This window comes from Etheostoma spectabile, chromosome 14 (assembly GCF_008692095.1).
Source record: "Etheostoma spectabile isolate EspeVRDwgs_2016 chromosome 14, UIUC_Espe_1.0, whole genome shotgun sequence".
NCBI classification, from domain to species: Eukaryota; Metazoa; Chordata; class Actinopteri; order Perciformes; family Percidae; genus Etheostoma; species Etheostoma spectabile.
Genome location: NC_045746.1, coordinates 10692003 through 10703511, shown reverse-complemented (window position 1 = coordinate 10703511; position 11509 = coordinate 10692003). Strand labels below are relative to the sequence as shown.

Below are 11509 nucleotides of genomic sequence, written 5' to 3'. Positions count from 1 at the left end.
AGTCTGTTGATGTCTTTAGTCTGTTGATGTCTTTAGTCTGTTGAGGTTTTTCTTCTGAACACGTCAAACACGTTCTGCACTCACTGCTGCGTTACATATCTAATATATCATATTACATATCAGTGCTTATCATCATCATTTGTACATTATTTGTACTGGTGTTATTGTTGAATACATTGTGAATACATATTTCTATAATTGTGTGATGTTTTTGTTGAGTTATTATTACACAGTACTTTTTCTGGCCTTTTTGAATCCCCCGACCAATTGCCCATATTACAAAAAAACACAAACTAATAAAAACTAATAACTAAAACTAAGCATTTTCAAAAAATAAACTAAACTAGCAAACCTGCTTTAAAAAAAATAATTAAAGCAAAACTGAAGTTGAAAACAAAAAGTCAAAACGAAATACAAATAAAAAACAAATGAAAAATAAAAAACTATAGTAACCTTTGTGTACCGGTACCTAGCTTTCTCCACAGCGCGGTGTCAGTGCTGGAGTATGTGTCTACACCTTCTACCTATTTTGGGAGGGAAAAAAGCGCTGTGTCTTATTTGTATTTCTCCAACCCAGAGATCCCGTCCTGGGCAGTGCTAAGGCCCGATAGAGAGAGGGGGAGGGACAACCGGCAGTCAGCCTTGATTCCAGCAATGTGGATCCGTTGAGCCAGACCAGTCTACCGTTACAACCCTAGTGTGCATTACATGGCGCGTACCGATCTGCTGTGGATCCCTCAGGTCGAAGTAGTTCAGGAAGCACTGGTAACCCATCTGCTTGTCTGTGGAGAACATGATGATGTTGCCGCTGAAGTCAAAGCCGCACGTTCTCACGGCGGAGTTGGTGTTGAGCAGGGCCAGCTGTTTACCTGCGTGGGACAGAGACACAGCGGTCAGTGGATGTAGGACCCACATTCCCAAACTACTGCTTTTACTGGAATATTGACACTGAAGTTACATAAAATCATCCAAAAACTAACTACGAAATTGTGGAAACACACACACACACTTCATTCTAGTTTGGTTTTACATACCGGTCTCACAGTCCCACAGCCGACAGCTGTTGTCTGCTGATCCCGTCAATACGTTTTTAGTGTCCCCTGAGACAGAACATGTTAAGGAGCCCCCACATGTATAACAGCTAGCACAGCTACAGACAGTGTCTCACATTTATAGATCAAACATCATCTTTAAATAATAATGTATGCTATATTAATCCCACAAGTTAAGTTTGTTAAAGTAAAGATTATGATATTGGAAACATAAACAAAAAAGTAACACATGTATACCTACCTACACTGATTCAATTCTGTGCCATGTGTATTTTCTAACCACAAACCCACATTACACACAGGCCTGAATTACACACACACGCTCAGTACCAATACATGCATAAAATGGAGTAATGTCAGAGTGAGGGGGCTGCCCATGGAAAGGAGCCTCGAGCAGTTGGGGGTTCGGTGCCTTGCTCAAGAGCACCTTGCCCAGGAGGTGAACTGGCACCTCTGCAGCTACCAGTCCACCACCAAACTTTGGTCCATATGGGGACTTAAGCCAGCTCAGGGAACTCCGGTTCCCAACCCAATTCCCTACGGACTGAGCTACTGCCACCCCCTCTTTGTTTAGATACAACATAAATAAGTGTATTTCTTGGACAAGGATACAATCACAGTCGACACACCACACCGCTCCTGTGTGTCCATTGTAGGTGCCAAGCCTCTCGCCATTGACAGAGTACCAAACGTTGGCTACCTACAGTGGGAGACATTACAATGGATACACAATAAATATAACAGCAAACTTGCAGGTGGAATAATTCGATAACGGCAGAGTGTATATGAATTACTGCATACAATGACAACAAAGACCTATCTAGCTTACCGTGTCTTTAGCTACAGAGAAGAGCAGGTCTCCTTCTCTGTTGTACTTGATTTGAGTGATGGACCTCTCATGGCCCTGGAGCAGGATGGGTTTCTGTGGAGAGGAGGAGTGCTAGTCAGCATGGAGACGGTGTTTCCAATTAAGGAAAGCCCATAAGATGTCAACTTAAGATAGCTAATGTAACCGAGCAGGTCATCCCATATAGTGTTATGGCGTTGGTTAATAGGGAAACATATTGGGAACTGTGGTCTTTAAACTTGCTATACATGTTAGCTTCATGTATTTATCTCAACATAACGTACACTAGTCCAGTTCAACCAGCTGCCGGGGGCCGGTGAATCATCTTGCATCACACACAGCACGCAGCAAACAGTACCATTAGCTAACTTGAAAGCTAACGGTAGCCACATAGCTAGTTAGCTATGCTAGCTTAACCGGCGCTTACAGTCTCAGCTAGAGAATGTGTATTATTCTTGGCAATTTATAAGTCATAGTAAACGGTAACTACGAAATATACTAACCATTTTTGTCAGCTAAGTGTTGCCAATCGCTCCAGTATGTTCAATGCGCCTCCCGTAAGGAGAGAAAAGATGAACACTCGTGTTTCAGGCGCCGGAGCCGCGGCGGAAGAGGAAGGTGACGTATTTCCTGTGTAAAACGGCAAAATGGCGTTAGAGCGCCCTCTAACCATCACAGACAGTATCTTACTCTTTTCAGTTTTACTCTGGGATTTAAAGGGTTGGGATTAATTAATGTTTAAGCATACATTATATTGGAAACATATACAAAAAAGTAACATGTATACTGACACGAATATCTACAAACACTTGTTCAATTCTGTGCCATGAAAAAAAATCTGACTGCATTTCTTAGGACAGTCTACAAATGTTTTTTTTTGGTATAATGTGCAGAAATGTGAGAATGTCTGACTATAGGCTATAAACCAAAGTAAAATCAATGGTATCTTGCTTAGATTGAAACATGCTCTTGCACCTTTAGTCCTTTCTAAATGAGTCTACAAAGTCAATCGACCAACAACTCAAATATACACTGTTACATCTTTATTTAACAAGAAACAAATGATACAAGGCCCAGAAAAAAGTACTGCAAAAGACAAAAAGTAAACATCTTTGGTTCCTTATTATGGTTAATGAACCTTCACATCCACCACATGACCAGAGGTACGATGAATCTGTCCTGTGGGACAATGGAAGAAATTAGGTCTGCCGTTTCTATTCAAGTTGAAAATGATTCTGATTTTTTAAATTGACCCCTTGTGAGCAATGCTACATATCAAGTAGTACGTACAAATATTTGAAGAGAAATGGATATGTTTGAGAGTCAAAGTACAACTCAGAAGTCCAATAACTTATTCCCCCTCGTCTCAGTCAATGCACCTTGTAAAAGCATCAGGGAGATGCACAATATTGAGTTCACTGTCAAACAACAATTGAAAGGCAATTAACAAGGTTCAAACCTATGCAAAATAAACTTCTGCTGTGAGATATGTTGTCTGGTTTTTGCAATACATCCATGCAGGGCAGTGGAGATAATGCTATACATTCTCAGCTAATGCTTGTCAGTTGAGACACAGAATAAAACCAGGAGGCAAGCGTTGCATAGAGGTCCTTGAACATTCTCTTGTTAAAACCTGATTACAAGCTACTGCTATTACCAGGGCTGGAAGGAGACAATCATAGCCACGTGTGTACCCCCCCACCCACCCACCCAGTTATAGTCTGTTATTGTTGAACACCTTTTTTGCCCTATTCCTTCCTTTCGATTTCAAGCTCTGTAAACGGCTTCATCGTCCGTTTGAACACGGCTTGCTTTGACACTTCAGGGTCGTCCTCCACATCCAACGCTTTCTGTCCTCCTTCGACCGTTTTCCAGTGTGCTCCACATATTCTAGTCCTGCATGGGTCACATCTAAGGCTCCCTTGCTCTGCTCTGGTTCCAGTAGGAGTTTGTTTGGCTTGTGCTCCGTCTGAATCACCCTGACTTTTGGATGATTCTGGATGGAACAAAATGGAGGTCTGAGCATGCTCTTGAGGCAGATTCTTCCCGATATCGAACAGTATGGAATCATATTTTGATGAAAGATTTTTAAAAAAGGTGTTCACCAAAAACTATACCTTTCTCCTTCACATACCAATGCACAAAAAAAGTTTCAAGTGGTCATCGTTACAAGGTTATATCAACTGAACTCAGAAAGGTTAGGAATGAAAAGTTGGTCATACAAGTGAAACTTTTACACATGATCTAAATTAGTAAAAAATAAACAGATTTATTTTATAGTGGTGTTCCGTTAGATACATATTTCAATAGAGTATGCTTTAAACAATAAACACAGAACCAAAAAAAACAAAAAAAAAATCAAAAGAAGCGGTGTGATGCAAACAAGAAAACAAAGAAACATTTCCTTAAAATGGTCCTTAATTAATGACGTAGAATTCTATCTTATTTTTAGGTGAATATTAATTGGATTTGCTAAAGAAACAACTTGCTATACACAACCCTGTTAAGACTTCATTTGAAAGAAAAACATTAAATTACTATAAGTGGCCTTTAGAACACACACGCGCACACACACACACAGCTTGTGTCATCCCAAGCAGCATTGTAACTTATCTTAAGCCGTTCTGTGTTTTTGATGCAATTCAAAAAGGGAATGTGTAGTAAAGCAGCACGACACAGAGGGAGTCTGTTCATCTACATGCACACTAATAATTACATTAGTACAGACAGCAGCCGTGGTCTTGGTCAAGTTAGGGTTTAAGTTGAATTATTCTGACATGTATATCACTCATGTCTGATTTCTTCCAATGTTTTGATTCAGGGCAGGTTTTAGACTGGATGTTTCTATACAAATAGCACGTGCAACACGTTTTTGTAGCGTCACCAGAAACGGGGTCATTTTACACTAATAAATGAAATTATGAATTAACTTGGAACTCTGTGTTGCTAATAACATGTTTCCTGTAGTCTGGCTGTGGTAATTAACCACTAAATGAATCAGGAATATCAGATTACTGAGGGAAATTAGGTTATTGTAAACCATGTAAATGCTTCAATCAAACTATTACCTTAATGGAGTTATTCACTGTAACTGTGTTATGGTGTGCATGTAAATGGACCGACAGATGAGGCACAGTCTTCGCTCTACCTTTATAAAGCCTGCAGAGCATGCTGGGAGGACACAAGTTGACCGTGCTATGTAATCAGCTTCATCCAGCAGAGGAGTAGTGTCTTGCAGGCTGGTGGCTTATCGTTGGGTGGCTTTACGCTGGAGGGGAAGAGGAGACGGAGCAGCGGCGCTTCATTCCTGTGCAGCGACGGGCAGAGCCTTTGCCTCCTCTAGTAGGGTGTCTGTGTCCAGTTCTGGGTCACAGTGGCAGGACTGGGAGCAGGGGGTGGTGTCCGGGGCCAGGTGGCTGCTGGGTTCCAGTAAAGAGTCTGTAGGTGGAGGAGAGGGGGAGTCGGGCACTGGGTCGGAGGCGGAGGCCTCCGCCGTGACACTGTCCCGACCGCTGAGGTTCTGAACCTTCTTGTTGAGCTCGTTGCGTTCCACTTTCAGCGCCCGCCGCAGCTTCTCGAGCCGCTGGACTTTCCCCTGAAGGGCCTCAAAGTCGCGGTCCCGCGTAGACTTCTGTAAACAACACACAAAATGATGCAAATGTCAGCTTTTTGTTTTATTTTTTCAATTATCTGCACTGGCAATTTGACATCAACTGACTATAAACATGTTCAAATTTTTTCAATCACATTTTCATCCTTTTATTAGGCCAATCACATATAACTTGCTATTTCCCTTTATGAATTCATAGTGTATGGATAATAACTTGAGGATAGCTTAAATGCAGTTCTATCAAAATCACCACCTAATTATTTTCAAGTGAAGTGCTTACACACTGTTAATGTCACTTCATTTGTCTTAAAATATCAAATGTGCACAAACACCTGACTGGAGATTTGCAGGATCCATTTTTTCTTTTAAAAAGAGGCTACGTACAGCGCTCATCCACTCTCATATCCTGGTTACATGAGGCCTTTCACGTCTTATAGTTGCAGCCAAGTTAAGGCTAAAGGAGTATTTACACAACAGTTTCTGAAGCTAGAAGATAAAGAAGCACTGCAGGCTTAATTCAATGTTAACTAAGACAGTCCATAACATTCCTAATGCTGGTAGACCAGAATAAAAGTGCCCCAAACAGGTCAGTTTTATTCAGTGTAAAGAATTTTTGGTCAGATGACAACAATTAAACAAAAAGCTGCTTTACCTCTTCTGCCATCTCCAGAAGAGCCTTGTTGCTGCTCTCCCACCTGGACCGATACATGGCCGTCTCCTTCTCCAGCTTCTTGATCTTTTTAGTCATCTGTAACACAAAGGAAACGAGACAATGGGTAAATACAAGTCCTCCTTCTCTCTATCTTACACCCATACAGTAAGAGAGACACCACACCTTCTCCATCTCCTGTTTGAATGTGGTGAAGACCTCGTTGCTCTTGGACAGAGTGGTCTGAAACTCTTCAAACTTCTCTGTGTACAGTGACAGCTGGAAAACAACAACAACAGGGTTGATCATATTAGGACGCAAAAACGTTCAAGGAAAGGTCAATCCCAGTCGAATAGAGTAGAGAGTAAGAGTAAGGACTGATGGGAAACCTGCTGTTTGAGGTGAACTTCCTGCTGCTTCATCAGCTCACACATCCTTTGAGACTCCACTGCTTCTTTCAGCAGCTGAGGGGATGAGGGAAAAGGACATTTATTTAGAAGAACTGGACAAAACACAATGCTTGTGTTTGTGCTTTCTTGTATTTTGTAAATGAGGGCTTGTTAGGTGGATCCTTACAAAGTGTTTCTCTCGGTCGTGGCGTTCCTCCGACTCCTTCAGCAGCTCCTGAGCCTGTTGCAGCTTGGCGTCCACCAGCTGTTGCTGCAGGTCTTTGTGCTTCACCACTTTGTCTATGTGCTGGTGTCAGAGAAAATGTGGGAAATTGAGATGACTGGGAGTACCGTCCACTAGCAGTTTGAAATTTAAGAGAACTCGCATGCATGGAAAAGATGAAGGTGCCAGGGGGAAAAAAAGTGTGTGCACACCTCTTCTCGTAGTTTGTACTGTTCATAGAGTTTCTTCAGTTTCTCAGCCAGTTCTGTGTTCTCTTGTCGGAGACTGGCATTCCTCTCGTTGTGCTGCTCCATCTGAGCCTGGATGTCGTTCAGGGTCACCTGGAAATGGGAGGTCACTTCCTTCCTTTTGTCTTCCTCCAGACGCGTTCTTTGAATCCCCTCCTCCTGCAGAGGGACAGGGAAGTGGAAGATGCATAATGCGAAAAGAGGATTGTTCATGTTGTGTTCAAATCCGGCCAATAATTCACAGCATGTAATGAGCCTCCACAAACTACAGCTTGGCAAACACCAGTCCAAAACCAACTTATTTCAAAAGCTTGGAGAAAATACATCTCATTAAGGCAGCTAATCTGAAGACATATTTAAATATACAGAGGCTATGGTTGGAAGAAGTCATTTATCGAGTAAGCGCAGCAGTTAGGAGTCTATATTCATGATATTGGTGCCGTTTTCGTACCTTGAGTGTGCGGTTGTGTCTCTGTAGCTCCCTGCAGAGACTCTCCAGCTTGCTGCGAGCCAGGATGGCCTTGCTGTGTTCGTTCCTAAGGTTGTCTTTCTCCTGGCCCACCTGGTTCTGCTTCTTCTGCAGCACTCGCATCTGCTTCTGGGTGTTGCGGTGCTCTTCCAGCTGTCACAAACACACAAAGTTCCACTGTCAAACGAGAGAGGACTTATTTTGGCCTCTGTTGTAAAAACAGGATTCAACACAAAGTTCAGCCGTTTCCCCATATGAAGTTACCCTTTCACACACCGGGAGATTGTCCGTGTTAGGCGCATGCTCACCTACTGAAATAACTCTGTTGGGTTTAGGCAAGGGGTGGCGCCCAGTAGAGTGTGCGGGAGGCAGGACATGACGCAGAATACACTGCATTATGTAGCCGGTTCGTAATTTGGTCACAAATATTCTTTTTTCTTAATTTCAGCAGCGTCTCTCACTGACCGAAGTTCCAAAATCTCTTTTCAATCTCTTGCCGTCTTTGTGTTTCTTCTTCACCCTTCGGATGTTTGCTTTCTTTCAAAGTTTGCTGGCTGGGTAAACACAGTTTGATGTCAAATTCATTTGAACATTTATCACTGGCCACTATTAATGTAAAACTTCACTCAAACGTGGCACAGTAGCTTAGTGGTTAGCACTGCGGCCTCACAGCAAGAAGCGCTGCAGAGTTCGATCCACGGTCTGGGAGAGTGTTCGCCCCGTGTTTGCGTGGGCTCTCTTTTGGGTGCTCTGCTTTCCTCCCACCATAACAGACGAGGTAACTAGGTCTACAGCTGGACAACACTGGCACATTCACAGAACTGTTATTTAATGTGCATTGATCTAATGAATAAATACCGACATATTGTCAGTGGGAAAACATTAATTGCACTCATGTCAGCAATGCTGCCTGAAAGCTGTGGGGAGAAGGACTCGCCTTTCTCGGTCTTTCTTCGGTTTTGTTCCATTACGTGACATTTGGGTTGTGCTGTCAAAATTAAATGTTTGTGTCCACAAAAATGCCCGACTTCAGATGAACAAGGTTGGCGTACAGTTTGAAACAAATTGTTGTCCATTGAGCTGGTTTAAACCCGGCTAACTGGGCTAAGTCGACCAATACTAGTCCCGATTCCTGAAATTCGATTCCTGGTACCCAACGGTACATTTTTCGGTGCTTTCCCTTATATATTTCAGTTGTAAAAATAATTCCAAACCTATTTACTTAAAACACTGTTATTTATTTAGAATATTTTATACTGACAGAACTTAGACAAAAATAAGACCCCTCCCTCTCTCCTCCCAAACCTGTCCCTACAACCCATTAAATTGAATAATTATTAATTTCACTGTAACTTTTATTCTATTATTTGTACATTATTATATTTTAGCCTGTTTTATTTTCATCATGACCATTTTTAATGCTCTTTGATGTTTCATGTAAAGCACTTTGAATTGCTGAAAGGTGCTGTGTGAGTGTGTGTGTGTCGGACCTCTGCTCTCTGTGAATATACAGAGAGGACTCTCAAGTACCCAAATTTGGCACCGTTTGATTTCACGTGAACCAATACTCGGTAGTACCGACGTGATTTGGTCGGTACCGGTAAAGGTACAGGGTTTGGTACCCAACCTTAACCAATTCAGCCCTAGAAGTAAACTGCTTTGTTTTTTTAATATGCTCTTTGTATTGTGACATATAGAACAGAACTGCCCTAACTTGCATCCTTTGTAATCACTACAGCACATGCATACATGATGCTGAAACATATCCGTCCGGCATTTGACTGATATGTTGAATGACATTTGAGGCTTTTCTTCTTTTCTTCTACCTTCGACACTGAAGACCAAGCACCATCTATCTAATCTCTGACACAACAACAAATCACACACATCGGCTTACTCAAGTTCACACACATCCCGAAAATGGTTTGTGTTACAAATGTACATGCACAAACATAAGCAGTCGACATAAAAAATTCCAACAGCATACACAGCCCCAGTAGATCATTTGAGGTCATCATCAGTGCTGCAAAATGATACACAATACCCTGGATTGAGGTCATAAGACAAAGCTCTGCATTGCACCACTGTCTGTCTCAAACTGCTGCATCACCTTGTTTGCATTAACATGCCGACACACAGTAGGCCTTCTCCCTGTCCTAACTGAGAACTCGGGTGACTTTTTTTTTTTTTTTACTTGTGGATCACTGATAAAATAGACAAATAGACGGCCATGCTGGCTGAATAAAATAAGAAAACCCCAGGGATTCCCCCTCTCTCCACTTTCATGTCTTCATCTGTCCTATGGAAATAAAGGCCTAAAATGCCCCCCCCCCCCCAAAAAAAAAGAAAGAAAAGAAAACCACAGGGATGTATGTGTCTAATACAGATAATACATTTTCCTTAATTACTTATTTTGATAAAAAAATATAAAACTGATTTGTGTGGACTGGATTAAAATGTTACACACTGATGAAAAAGACGTTACATTCTAGAGCAAATTACTTGTAATTTATATCCACCCTAGAACGGTTTTAACGTCAATTTAGAAAAGTGTTGTGCTAAAGGCTAGACTTTAGAATAAAAAGGAATGCCGTTTGGGGTAAACACTTACCAGTTCAGCATACTTCCTGCAGAGGCCTGTAAGCTTTTCCTCTGGGGTGCTCAGTGTGTTCAGAGTCTGCATTAGAAGAGTGATCTCTTTCCCTGCATAAACCAGAAAACCAGAGACAGGACATAATCAGACCGCCTGCTGGAAACAGAACACAACAAGTAATTTGTCTTTTTAGCAAACAAGTCTGTAAACTTAACTGTTTAAAAGATGCCAGGCGTTTCTATTTAGTTTTTGTATCTGTATTGAGCATCATCTACTACACAGTGTATGTTTCTCCTTACCCAGACCCTTCAGTTTCTTCTTATCCTGAGTCTTCTTCTGCTCTTTCTCCAATCCGTTGCCAGCTCCGTTGACTTTGCCCTCTGGCTTGCCGTCCTCCCCCTCATTGGTCAGGCCGTTGAGCTCCGGGCTATGCGACTGGCCATTGGGCAGGGTGCTGGCTTTGTCTGAAATGGTTTCCCGACAGTAGGTGCTGAGGATGTCCTCCAGCTGCCGGCTCAGCTCCTCAGCCATGTCACGAGAAAGTGTTGCCTCTGCAACTAGGCACAACAAATTGGGGGGGGTCATTTTTTATGACTTCTTGGACTCAGACTTTTGTGGACCTTTTTGTGATGTAATGTAAGAAATTAATAACTACATTTTTAGATGTGTTGGATGTCTGTTTTCTTTTACAATTATTCTACCATGTGCGGTTACTACCAGTTGTACTAAAAAGTAGTCAAACCATTCCAAAATGACAAGTGGCTAAGAAAACACAATGTGATATTAACAAATTTAAGTACTCAACTTCATTTTTTTTTTTTTTTTTAAAGCAATAGCACAAACATAATTTACCAGTGTCTTTGCTTAGCTATTTGCATCCCTAGCGAGCAATGCAAGCCAATTATTAAGGATTCAATATTAGAAAAAGCATGACCTGCTTTCAGTAGACAGTCTTTGTTGCTAGCTTCCATTTTTGGTGTTAGGCATTCTGCTGTAAAGACATGCTGTTGGGCTAATAAGCGGTTAATATTGTTATCATTGTCATATCTAGTAACATCAGTGAAGTTCTACACAGGTACATATTAATAAGCATCACACTAAAATGGAGTTTTCAAGTGGGATTTTGTAAACAGTTTTTGATATCCAAATGTGCAAGACCCTTTAGGTTCTGATGTTGTTATTAAATAGTGATCTATTTTTTCTATTGTTACAAAATATCCATTATTACAAATATATGTACCCTTGTAGTGTAGTGACAGGCAGGCAACAGACTCTGCTCCCTACTGACCATGTTCTAAAGGGTTCAATCAATCAATCAATCAATCAAGTTTATTTGTACAGCCCTTTACAATAGCCGGAAAGTAAGTGCTTTACAACAAAGCCATAAAACAATACATTACACATACAGATACAATTAAAAGTGCTGTAG

General features: G+C 41.5%; 2 protein-coding genes and 1 long non-coding RNA gene across 4 annotated transcripts in view; 1 reads left to right on the top strand and 2 right to left on the bottom strand.

Moving 5' to 3' along the window:
* The window catches only part of eif3i (eukaryotic translation initiation factor 3, subunit I), a 6379-nt gene extending 3816 nt beyond the window's left edge, over positions 1 to 2563 (bottom strand). The window contains exons 1-5 of the mRNA XM_032534878.1: positions 2403 to 2563; positions 1882 to 1974; positions 1665 to 1752; positions 1035 to 1100; positions 720 to 869 (exon numbers count right to left, since the gene is read on the bottom strand). Coding sequence (XP_032390769.1) covers positions 720 to 869; positions 1035 to 1100; positions 1665 to 1752; positions 1882 to 1974; positions 2403 to 2405 — 400 coding nt within the window. The 5' untranslated portion in view covers positions 2406 to 2563. The remainder of the gene's footprint in view (positions 1 to 719; positions 870 to 1034; positions 1101 to 1664; positions 1753 to 1881; positions 1975 to 2402) is intronic.
* A 364-nt stretch (positions 2564 to 2927) lies between these two features.
* txlna (taxilin alpha) overlaps positions 2928 to 11509 on the bottom strand; it is a 10485-nt gene continuing 1903 nt past the window's right edge. For both annotated transcript variants that reach the window (XM_032534874.1, XM_032534876.1), the window contains exons 3-11: positions 10380 to 10637; positions 10099 to 10190; positions 7470 to 7640; positions 6983 to 7177; positions 6735 to 6854; positions 6548 to 6622; positions 6345 to 6437; positions 6162 to 6257; positions 2928 to 5530 (exon numbers count right to left, since the gene is read on the bottom strand). In XM_032534874.1, the coding sequence (XP_032390765.1) occupies positions 5201 to 5530; positions 6162 to 6257; positions 6345 to 6437; positions 6548 to 6622; positions 6735 to 6854; positions 6983 to 7177; positions 7470 to 7640; positions 10099 to 10190; positions 10380 to 10637 (1430 nt within the window). In that variant the 3' untranslated portion in view covers positions 2928 to 5200. The remainder of the gene's footprint in view (positions 5531 to 6161; positions 6258 to 6344; positions 6438 to 6547; positions 6623 to 6734; positions 6855 to 6982; positions 7178 to 7469; positions 7641 to 10098; positions 10191 to 10379; positions 10638 to 11509) is intronic.
* Positions 8295 to 9414, top strand: LOC116701268 (uncharacterized). Its single transcript, XR_004334876.1, has 3 exons — positions 8295 to 8448; positions 8962 to 8964; positions 9226 to 9414. It is a non-coding gene; the product is annotated as an uncharacterized LOC116701268 (long non-coding RNA).